At 34.3% G+C, this 12,327-nt stretch overlaps 1 protein-coding gene across 1 annotated transcript; it reads left to right on the top strand.

The window, feature by feature from the left end:
* The first annotated feature begins 6,291 nt into the window (after positions 1 to 6,291).
* On the top strand, positions 6,292 to 8,049 carry LOC132746666 (putative mediator of RNA polymerase II transcription subunit 26). The gene has a single exon (XM_060735886.1). It carries the CDS (start codon positions 6,292 to 6,294, stop codon positions 8,047 to 8,049), a length of 1,758 nt encoding a protein of 585 aa, XP_060591869.1.
* Positions 8,050 to 12,327: the final 4,278 nt, after the last annotated feature.

Here is a 12,327-nt window from a genome sequence, read left to right as displayed (position 1 = left end):
AGCACTATACTAGGTAATCTTCATAAACGTGAAGTACTAATTATATATATATACAAAACTAGGCTCTTTTTTGTAACTTGAAAATGCAAAAAAGGCAAGCTTGAGATTTATTTATTTATTTATTTATTTTTTTTTTTTTTTATTTATTTATTTATTTATTTATTTATTTATCTATTTATTTATTTATTTATTACGTTAAATGTGTTAATTTTATTATGTAGCATACACTAATTTAAAATTGATCACCAAACTAAGCAAGTTATATTTGATTTATCCTTTCAGTGGTTCTAAAGATATCGCTCATTTTTAAATAATTATGACAAATGGCAGAAATAAAAAAGAGTAAAATTGCACTAATTGTTTAAAAAGTATGCCTTTCAATGGTTGTTGGGGTATCATTTTTAATTGTTTTATAAGTGAATGCATTAATTTACATCAAAAACAGAGAAATGACTTCTCATGGAAACAACAGCAATTATTTTGTAACGACAGTAGTTTCCTTTGCATGGTTAAGAATTAAAACTCTTGGCAATTATTGATACAAGTACATGTACATATGTATACGAGGGCTTATCGGAAAGTCTGTGTTTGTTTTCAAATATATTTGCATTTTTTTTTTCAAATAAACTAATTTAAAAGTTACGTTAGAATTTAACTCATTACACGGCGAATCGTTACATATAATTAACACATTTACTTTACTATTATATGATAAAGAAATATAGAACAAATAAGTATATACAGACCAACAGATTTTTACCTAACAGTACTCGTACACGTTACGATGTACATAACCTTCAAAATCATATCTGTCATATGTTGCGGTTCGAATCGGAATTTCCGTCCCGAGGGGTCCCACCAATAGGCGAATTCCCGAGGGACAGATATTCCGAACATATGTCAGATGTTTTTTCTTGCATATTCCATTCTATCTTAAACTCTTTACTTAATATAACAATTTTTATGGAAATTTATGCCACTACACCCGTAACTATTTTCTTCCAACAGCGTAAGAAATTCTAACTTCATTCAAAATTGTTAAATCAGGTCATCCTAAGTGTGCCATTGTACAGCACTAGACTCCGCTGGCACCCCACCCCCATGCCAGAATTGCGGTATGGGTAAAACTGACATGACAGTCTGATATGCAAAGAATATGACGTCAAATATCACCATTTTTCCACATACATTGTAGTCTCCACCAGCATGCACACACATTTCGTGTTTCTTTATCCAATGACTTTTTCTTAATAGTATTTAATCCAAAATCAAGTACATACATGTACTGTACTAGTATAATGAATGACAGCTTCTTCACAATGTAGCTATATTGACGATCCTGGAAAGGAATTTCATGGAGCTAAGATTTTAACTGAGGAAACTGAGACCGAAACAGGGTTTTATAACACATGTGGAAGTATCTCAAATGCTTTCCGTACACCAGTTATTCACAATTCTAAGTTTTTAATCCGTCCCGAGTATACTTTTATCATTACCTCTGTATGTGTTTGGTGTTTTATCAAGTACGGTTTGTAAGTTTACAGCTGCAACATTGCTTGTTGCCGTCGAACTGTCAAGATGTTCGAGCATCACAGACAAATTGATTCAAATGCATGACTGTATTCGGGTCAAAATCTATCAGACGGTCCGTATTTCCTTCAGCCGAGCCTAACAGTGCTAGCCCGGTCTTTTTGAGTGTACACAGTGTTAAACGCATAACTAATTCGTGTTATGCATTTTGTGGGGTTTCATACATACAATTTACTCAAAAAGAAGTATGTTAACCGCGATTTTATTTTCATAATTTTCAATTATGGTTTTCTATAAAAAGATTAAAAAAAATCTTGCACATGTTTAAATTTTCCTTAGTTGCCTTATAAAAATAGAACTGAAGACTTTGTGAGAATAGCTTTGAAGCGTTATCAGATGCTACGTTTCTACAGGGTCTTTCAAATATTTGGGGAAAAAAATCTGGAAAAAAGTGATCCCTTGTAAGCATTAAAACAGCAAAACTACAACTCAGTTTGATCGAGTCTGTACATGAGAGATAATGTAAAAGTGCAATATCCCTTACGCCCCCCCCCCTGGCACCGATTTGAGCGGTACACAAAAGTGCTGGACTCAATGATCCCGAAGGACTAGAAAAATATACCAACACTGGTTTTTGAATTATGAAACGTTCTTACAGTCTACAAAAATAAGTTGGGAAATCCATTATTTTTTTTACTCGATTCATTGCTGAGGAAAAAACAGATGAAGGTGACCAACTAGAAATTCGACACTGTGTACATACAAGGCAGTGTTAGTAATAGGTTTTTATTAACAATATACATGTATAGTTAACCACATTCTGATAAAATCAGCTCTTAATAACGCTCCGCATGTAAGAAATAAGTTTCATATTTTCTCTATTTTATCGCCACATCAGAGTTGTTTGTGCCGTGTGGAGGCTGTAAAAAGTCGCCCCGTATACATTCAATCAGAGATGTTATATCTCCGATCCTTAAAGCACCATGCCTCCAGATTCATGCTAGTTTTCATGAAAATTTTAAAAATGTATGTAAAAGTAAAACATTGTGAAGTGAACAAAGAAAGTAATTTACACATTGCAAACGGCACTTACAACCCACGTAAATTACCAAAAAGAGGTCAAAATATACATAAATACCTATTACTGCCTTAGTAATTATAAACCAGTAGAATTATAGTGATTGATACTGAAAAATCAGTTATTAATCGCACATAACATGTTAATGATTAATTAAATATTGAATCTTTTTAATTTTCTTAAGATCTTAATAAGTTTTTCTAAATCTTGAATTTCTTGAAATATTTTGGCTCATCTGGAGGCGTGCAGTTTTAAAGACCGTTCAGCACTATAAGCCGGTGCGAATGGGTGTGGACGGTAGTTTGCACTTGACAGTACCGTCCATGAACAGGCACAATAAACCCGAGCCTGCAACATTTTCGATTTTACCGTTTTGGCCTTTCTTAAATTCATATTTTTTCTCTATTTTATTTATGAATAATAACCGAGATGTTCCGATTGAGGGTTAAATATTAATATAGCACGGGATCCGTGAAATATTTGAGTGTCTAACACTTTTCTATTTATGTATTTTATCATTATCTATAATGCTATTGTATTACGACACATGTACAGCGCACAAATCTCCACAATGATAAAAAAAGAAAAAGAAGAAACCACATCGCCATACCTTATCGATCTCTTATATGTAACACCGACACTTTGATGTCCATTTTCTGTCATCTTCGCAATAAAAATCATTTTCCTGATCATTTTTCGCACATTAATTCAACAGTAAGTAATGAATCTATATATTATTTTTTGTGGGGGATCCTAATAAACGTGAACAATAATTTGTAGATTATTATTAGCCGATATGGCTAGATAGATAAAGGAATATGGCTTGTTCGAAAAGTTTGATACTTGGACTTTATGCTGTCGTAAAATTTGTTAGTATATTTTAACAACTTTTTGTATTTATTTTTAATTAAGTTAAATCTTTTGTTCATCATGGAAGAGTGGCTTAAATTAATAATGTTTTTTTCCTTATACATATATGATATATTGTCGATCGTATGTGTAACTGCAACAGTAAGACTTTCCAATAAGATGTTTAAAAATATTTGGTTACGATAGTTTACTTAAAAGCAATTATGGTGAATTTTGTAGTAAATTCTAGAACTAATATAAACTGAGCTATACAGTTTTAAAATGGAAATAAAAAATAAATAAATGCTGAATTAACAATGCAAAGATCGATCGTGAGTATTAAAGTTTAAAAATAAATTATTTATTAATAGCCTGGATTTTGTTGTTTATTCCAGCAAAATGAACGATTTAATGTTGATTCTCTACACGTTTATGTTAACCATACTTTAAGGCACATTATGTCTAATTTTTCATTCTGTAGATAGGGCATTTTTATTTTACATTTTTGTTTAGAACACGTGATATGTTAATCACCTGAAGAAAATAATGCTGAATATGGAGTATTTGCGGTAAAAGTAGCAACATGGTATTTTGACTTACATTCAAAGTAATGAGTAATTATAACTGTACTAACATTCAAAGAGCAATAGAAGCACCAGATGGCTAAGTTATATTGCCAAATAGATATCATTTTGGAACCGGTATCAGAACACCAAAATAAAAAAAAAAACTTTTGAGAAATCAAGATAACAACATATATTGGCTGAATGGGCCTTTAAGAAGTTATAAAGTTGGATTATTATGCCATTAGTTATCAAAATACCGGTATGGACAAAGTTTGGATAAGATAGTGAATTTATGAATTCGATATGTCGAAATATGAATTTATGATTTTATATATTTAAATCACGGGGTCTCTATCGTTTTCAGCAGATATATACAAAAAATACAGACTAAAATTGATTTAATACAAAAGGCAATAAACGAGATATTCATTATAAATAATACGCAACGTTAGAGATTATTTGAACTCTTGAATAAAACCATTGCCTCTTATCTTATTTTTTCTTCAATATATCACTTTTGCTTTATAATTGTTTCAGTTGTGTCTAGACGTTGGTGATGCACAATTATCCCGCACTGGCATATTGTCACGTGATCCGTTTCGACAACCTCCATTTTACCCTGAGCCATTTGGTATATTTACAAACCACCTGAGTTTCCCCGACAATGCCATTGGTGTTACTGAAAGCAGACAGGCCACTCGTCGCTCTTCCCGTCCAGAGAGCTACAGCAACTATGGTTCACGGGGGAAAAGATCGGCTGCAGACTATCAGGAAGTACGCAGGGACTTCCCAACAAAATTGCATTGAGCTAGAAAGAAAAAGATTTAAAAAGTCAAGCCCCGTTAAACCAAGACTTGGGTTTTCCCCCCCTTTCTTTCATAGTAGAAAAAAAAAGGCAGCTAATAAACTTCACTGACTGTGCGCCAACGAAATGGGAACAAAACCCCTTTCTATAATAAAGTGGGCCCCACAAAAAATTGTCAAAAAATTCAAAAAAACCCGTACCATCAACGCCCCACAAAGTAATTTTTTTGGGGGCAATTAACGCACAGAAAATTGCTGGCCAAGTAAAAAGCAATGCTAATCTAGGCTTTGATCCAAAGACTTAAAGTTCGCAGGATACGAACAATTGCCTTTTTCGAAGATAGAAAATAAAAGCGTTTGTAATAGGAACGTTGAGATTAAAATTACCACCAACAACCGGTCACATATGTAACACGCCTAACCACCAAACAGCAATCAATTACAAATATGGCACTTACCTTTCGCACAGCAGCATATTGAATGGTGACTCGAGTTTCGATGCTTTGATATCAAATGATGCAAATAGCAAAACTCAAACACGTCAAAACAAGCCGTTTAGGGTCTGTGAAACAAAGTTGCATTCAAAGGTAAACAACAAAAATAATAACCCAAAGGAAATTACATAACTTACAAAAACTTTAACAATATATTGACCGAGCGCACAATGGCTGATGAAGAAACGTAAAGGAGAAGCAATTCGAAGATACTTATTGAAATCGATGACGGGAAAGGCCCAACGGGGGACTGTCAAACAAAAGGTTAAAAGGGCCACGCATTTCAGTAAAGTGTTAAGCCAGACCAGGAATGCCAAAAACATACAGTTTTCACATCCGTTAGCCAAGGAAATATCGTCCAAAAACAGTCTACTAAGGGAGCTAATTCAGTACCACAATCTGGACACTTAATGCACAGCAAAGTCTACAGTCAATGTATCCACAATTCTATGACTTACAGGCCCAATTATTCCAGGACCCTGTGCTACAACAAGATCAAGTACAAACGCAACACCTGATGGAAAAATCTTTTGCAACAGATCCAGAATAAAGGAATACCGTCAACACAACAATTCCAGCAAGACATGTTAAGTTTGATGGCAAGTCAAAAACAATCAGAACCAACGCAAAATGTGCAAGAGAGGCACAACAGGTAAATCAACACGGTATTTTTAACACCAAAAATTCTAAATCTTTACAAGGTACACAACAAGTAAATGACCAACAATTCCAAAAGCATCCGCATCAAACGCAAACATCAAGGAACGGCAAACAATTGCCAAAAGGACCATCACTTCAACAAAGTCATCAAAGAATATCTGCATCACTTAAACAAAATACATTACCCCAAAATAAAACAGTAAATGCTCAACATCAACCAAATAGACAGAGATTGAATCAACAACCGTATCATACATTATCGACTAATAGTCAAATACTTCAGCAAGAACAGCAGACTTTTCAGAAGCAAATGTTGAATGCTCAAAACCACCAAAATCCTCGACCAGTACCTCGAAAAAATCCATCTAATCAACAAATGTTGAATAATCAAAACCAAGCAACACCAGGACAATTACCTTTAAATTATCAAATGCAACAAGAGATGTTGAGTATTCAAAATCAGCCAACACCCCGGCCATTGTCTCCTATTTATCAACAACAACAGCAAATGTTGAATAATCAAAATCAACCGACACCTGGACCATTGCCCCCAAATTATCAGCAGCAACAACAAATGTTGAATAATCAAAATCAACCGACACCTGGACCCTTATCCCCAAATTATCAGCAGCAACAACAAATGTTGAATAATCAAAATCAACCGACACCTGGACCATTATCTCACAATTATCAACAGCAACAACAACAACAACAATTGTTGAATAATCAAAACCAGCCAACACCCGGACCATTATCCCATAATTATCAGCAGCAACAACAAATGTTGAATAATCAAAATCAACCGACACCTGGACCATTATCTCACAATTATCAACAGCAACAACAACAACAATTGTTGAATAATCAAAACCAGCCAACACCCGGACCATTATCCCCAAATTATCAGCAGCGACAACAAATGTTGAATAATCAAAATCAACCGACACCTGGACCATTATCTCACAATTATCAACAACAGCAACAACAACAACAATTGTTGAATAATCAAAACCAGCCAACACCCGGACCATTATCCCCAAATTATCAGCAGCAACAACAAATGTTGAATAATCAAAATCAACCGATACCTGGACCCTTATCCCCAAATTATCAGCAGCAACAACAAATGTTGAATAATCAAAATCAACCGACACCTGGACCATTATCTCACAATTATCAACAGCAACAACAACAACAATTGTTGAATAATCAAAACCAACCAACCCCTGGACCATTTTCTCAAAATTACCAACAGCAACAACAATTGTTGAATAATCAAAATCAGCCAACCCCTGGACCATTTTCTCAAAATTACCAACAGCAACAACAATTGTTGAATAATCAAAATCAGCCAACCCCTGGACCATTATCTCAAAATTACCAACAGAAACAACAATTGTTGAACAATCAAAACCAACCAACACCTCGGCCATTATCTCAAAATTATCAACAGCAACAACAAATTTTGAGTAATCAAAATCAACCGACACCTGGACCATTATCTGCAAATTACCAACAGCAACAACAATTGTTTAATAATAAAAATCAGCCAACCCCTGGACCGTTATCTCAAAATTACCAACAACAACAACAAATGTTGAATAATCAAAATCAGCCAACCCCTGGACCATTTTCTCAAAATTACCAACAGCAACAACAATTGTTGAATAATCAAAATCAGCCAACCCCTGGACCATTTTCTCAAAATTACCAACAGCAACAACAATTGTTGAATAATCAAAATCAGCCAACCCCTGGACCATTATCTCAAAATTACCAACAGAAACAACAATTGTTGAATAATCAAAATCAGCCAACCCCTGGACCATTATCTCAAAATTACCAACAGAAACAACAATTGTTGAACAATCAAAACCAACCAACACCTCGGCCATTATCTCAAAATTATCAACAGCAACAACAAATTTTGAGTAATCAAAAAATCAACCGACACCTGGACCATTATCTGCAAATTACCAACAGCAACAACAATTGTTTAATAATCAAAACCAGCCAATACCCGGACCATTATCTCCAAATTATCAACAACAACAACAACAAATGTTAAACAATCAAAATCAACCAACACCTAGACCATTATCTCCAAATTATCAACAACAACAAATGTTGAATAATCAAAATCAACCGACACCTGGACCATTATCTCTTAATTATCAACAACAACAACAATTGTTAAATAATCAAAATCTGCCTACCCCTGGACCATTTCCCCCAAATTATCAACAGAAACAACAAATTTTGAGTAATCAAAATCAACCGACACCTGGACCATTATCTGCAAACTATCAGCAACAACAACAACAAATGTTAAACAATCAAAATCAACCAACACCTAGACCATTATCTTCAAATTATCAACAGCAACAACAACTGTTGAATAATCAGAACCAAGCAACGCACATGAATCGACCGAAATTACAGCAACAATTTCTACAGAATAAACAACATCACCAACAACAACTAAACCCTACACAAGGGCGAAACTCACAATCTAATAAATCGCAACTGTCGCCATCAAAACAAAATCAAAATCCAAACACAAAACACACACAACAACGCACGAATCAGAAATCAATGTTGTCTCAATCACAAACTATTCTATCTCAGCAAAATATGCAACAACCGCATCGACAAACGTTTAGCGCCCACACAGTACAGACACCTCTACCACAAATACCAACTTTAGCATCCGCATCAAAACCAGTAAAGTCCAATGCTGTTCGAGGAATACCTTTATCAATTGATGGACCTGGGTTATCAGCTTTTAACCATGTCCCATCTACAAAAAGACAACCACAGGCAAAGGGTACATTGAAAAAGACGCCAACTCCCTTCCCGTCTAGAAAAAGTGAACAGTCGAAAAACGGACAAAGACGAAGAATTCCACATGAACGATACATAATGTACAGATCAACTACCACATCATCTCCAAGGCATTCTGAGAGAAGGAGACAAAGAAATCATGGCAAACGTATTTCTCGCCCTTCAAAAGAAGTAACAACTGTTCCTTCAACAAATAATTTCCCTAAACGTCCCCTGAAGCCCATGCGTTTGTGGAACTCATCTCCTAATACTTCTGCTGGAAATCCGGTATGGAGACAACCGCTGGAGCAGATACAGAGAAACACAATCTTCTCATCCAACACCAATTGTTTCAAGTCCACCAAATACACCGTCAGCACGAGGATCTGTCAACGGTGGGAGCTATATTAAGAATTGGTTTCATCCTAGGAAATTTGGTAACTCTCACGGCAATCCACATGAACCTGTACAAACAAGTTATTCCGAAACGGGTAACAGTATTAAGTCACAAACCAAAAATAACAAACAGACGGGTTCAGTCGGAAGGCAACGTACACGATCCGAACAAATAATATCTCAACAAACCAGGAACGGGCGTCGGCCTGGTATTAGATTATTGTCAAAAGACTCACAACAGTCTAAAGATCTACTAAAAGAAAGAAACAACCATACATGAATAATGGTCATTACAGTTTTAAAACTACAGCCAAACCTTCAGTAACGCCTACTCCATCTCTGTCCTCCCAGAAATCTATGGGATCAGCTGCAAATTTGCATAATAATGCATGGAAACAAGCCGAATTCTGCTACAACAGTACCGCCAATTTATTCTACAGGCAATACTTGGAACCAGTAATCCTGAAAAAGAACGACTATTTTCAGCAACAGCAGACGCTTTCAAACTTGCCCCAGGAACTGTGAATTTGAGTTTTAAAACGCACATCTAAATAAGAGTAATGTCCAAAATAACGTTTCAAATCAGTCGACTGTAAGCGATGTGAAGAAAAATAAAACAATTTCAATAACGCAACATATAAAAAACGTCTAAACAATGCATCTCAAGGAAGACATAACCATGCGCATGCGCCAATCAACTTTAATGTTTTCTTAGAAGTAAAACCTACACCAAAGCCACAACAGAATTCGTCACAAGCAGCTGAAATGTTGAAATTACTAGAAGCTCTACAGATCCTTAGAGGAACAATGAGTCCCCCGACAACGATGCATCCACCAGTGAAGTTTGTCTTTCAAATGGAACCAAATGTGCAACAACCAGCTAAGTGTAAGTATTTTAGCATAGTATAATAATTACGCTAAACGAAATTTAGCATTAATTTTCAGAATAGTAAATCTCATTGATTTTTAAAAAAATCATATCCTACAATTGTCGCTGCACCACCTACTCTCCAGCGCATCGGTCGAATGTTTCTCTTTTGTACACTAAGAGTGTACACTACCCTTCGCTAGGTAAGGTGACGGAGTAAAAACGATGAGATTGCCGAAAAGTATCAATCAAACCTGTGTTTACAAAGACAAATATTTGGGTCAGAGTCCATTGATAATGATTCTGATGTTTTACTTCTTTTTCACGTTTTCTTTCATCTTGTATACATTTCTCGCCATATGATGAACATGTATTATATCTATTTTGTAGATTGTTTCCTTCACAAAAAAGTAAATATATCTGAAAAAATAATCCCTTGGAAGCATTAAAAACAGCAAAATTACATGACAATTGCAGAATCGGTTTGATTTGAGTCTGTATATAAGTTATAGATAGAAAAAAATTGGTATCTCTTTGATAGGAAATCAACTTTCTATTGCAAAATAGATATCATATTTGTATTAATGAAAACGTGATGTGAAATGATAAAAAGCCATAGAATTCTTTTCACAAACTTACGTTAACTAAAACACACTTTCTTGAAAGTCATATCAATTTAATGCTTTACTTCTTTTCAGTGATGTGCAAATGCTTTAAGAAATCAGACGGTTGTCCAGCGGAATTGAAAGAAGAACATCTAATGGATATGTGCTACGATAACGACACTATTCCTTGTTGTGATGATGGATAGTTATACATAAAGTCGTCGGTATAATAACAGTTCCCTTATCAAAAAAGTAAAAGAAAAATATTGCTGGAAACAGAAAACTATCCTATCTCGTACGCATTTTGGACATTTTGAAATTCAATTTTCTTTTTAAATCATTAAGTGTTTAGTAAAATAATTATAGTGTGAAACCTTTGTTGTTGACTTGCTTCAGTCAGTCAAGTTAGTAAAATAATGAGTATGATGATTCTGGAAATCACCGACTATTTGGTTTCACAGCTGACCAGGAATGCCTCGGATTATCGAAAAATAAAAGTATCACAAACTTATGTGTGGTAAAATTATGATATCAGTCATTTCTTTGACCTTAATAAACATGTAGAAAACAAAGAAAGATTTTATATTTATTATTATTTGAGAGTAAATAATAAGAAAATGTGTTTATTTAACCGCCATCATTAAACTTATAAACAAATACTTGTACCTTATTTAGCACAATACCCTGGAACCCGGTAACTTATTATTTAGGTATATATTGATCAGTACTAGTTAGTTCAAGAAAGCGGTCTCAAAACAGATCAATATATTAAGATTTTAGTAGCCTGGAACCCCGTTGTATCGATCTATTAACCCATAAATCACAACTGCAGTTAAAAACATTAAATTTCCCTGAATCTTTATTTTGTATCATTTATTTTGATTCTTTTGTCAAAAATATTACATGGCAAACATCATTGATATATAGTTTTTAGCTTTGGAATATACGATTATTTACAGATATGTCAAACAGGTTGAAGAATTAGGTCACGCCATTATATCGATGCATTGTGAGAATCGCTCAGTTAGTCAAAGTTTTGGAAGTCTGACCCATCTTTAAGCTACATTTTTCAGTCAATTAGAATCAAAGATGTCTGTTTGAAATGTCAGCATAAATTTAGGCACTTTCAACAGACAGTAAATGTGTTTTTAATAAGAACACAATATTTATAAGTCCATTTATTATCTACAAAGTCTGACGGTACTGGAAACCTGTTTTTGACCGTTTTTACGGCACAAAACAAATGCGAAAGATTTTCGTGACACTTTTGTAAATGTTAGCAATCAGTAGCTACTGCATTTTGCAAAAAAATCGAAAGATTTGTAAATAGATTGATACAATGAATAGCACGATACAATGGGGTTCCACTATACTGCTGGTTAGTTACCGGAAGCGGACTCAAAAGTTTTAAATATATTTAAGATTTATCAGTACTGGTTAGTTCCCGGAAGCGAATCCAAAAGTTAACAATATATTAAATATTTATATAAATATTTATCAGTTCTGGTTACTTACAAAAAACGTGTTCAAACATTATCAATATATCAAAGATTGATTAGTTCTGGTTAGTTTCAGGTAGCGCACTGGAAAGTTTTTTAACTCAACATTCCGATTTTTTTTCGGATATATTATAACATTGAATACATAATATCAA

The sequence above is a fragment of the Ruditapes philippinarum genome, unplaced genomic scaffold, assembly GCF_026571515.1.
Source record: "Ruditapes philippinarum isolate M1 unplaced genomic scaffold, ASM2657151v2 ctg2606_1_1_1_1, whole genome shotgun sequence".
In the NCBI taxonomy this organism is placed as follows: Eukaryota; Metazoa; Mollusca; class Bivalvia; order Venerida; family Veneridae; genus Ruditapes; species Ruditapes philippinarum.
Note: the sequence above shows the minus strand (reverse complement) of the source record. Positions and strands in the feature narration are given on the sequence as shown.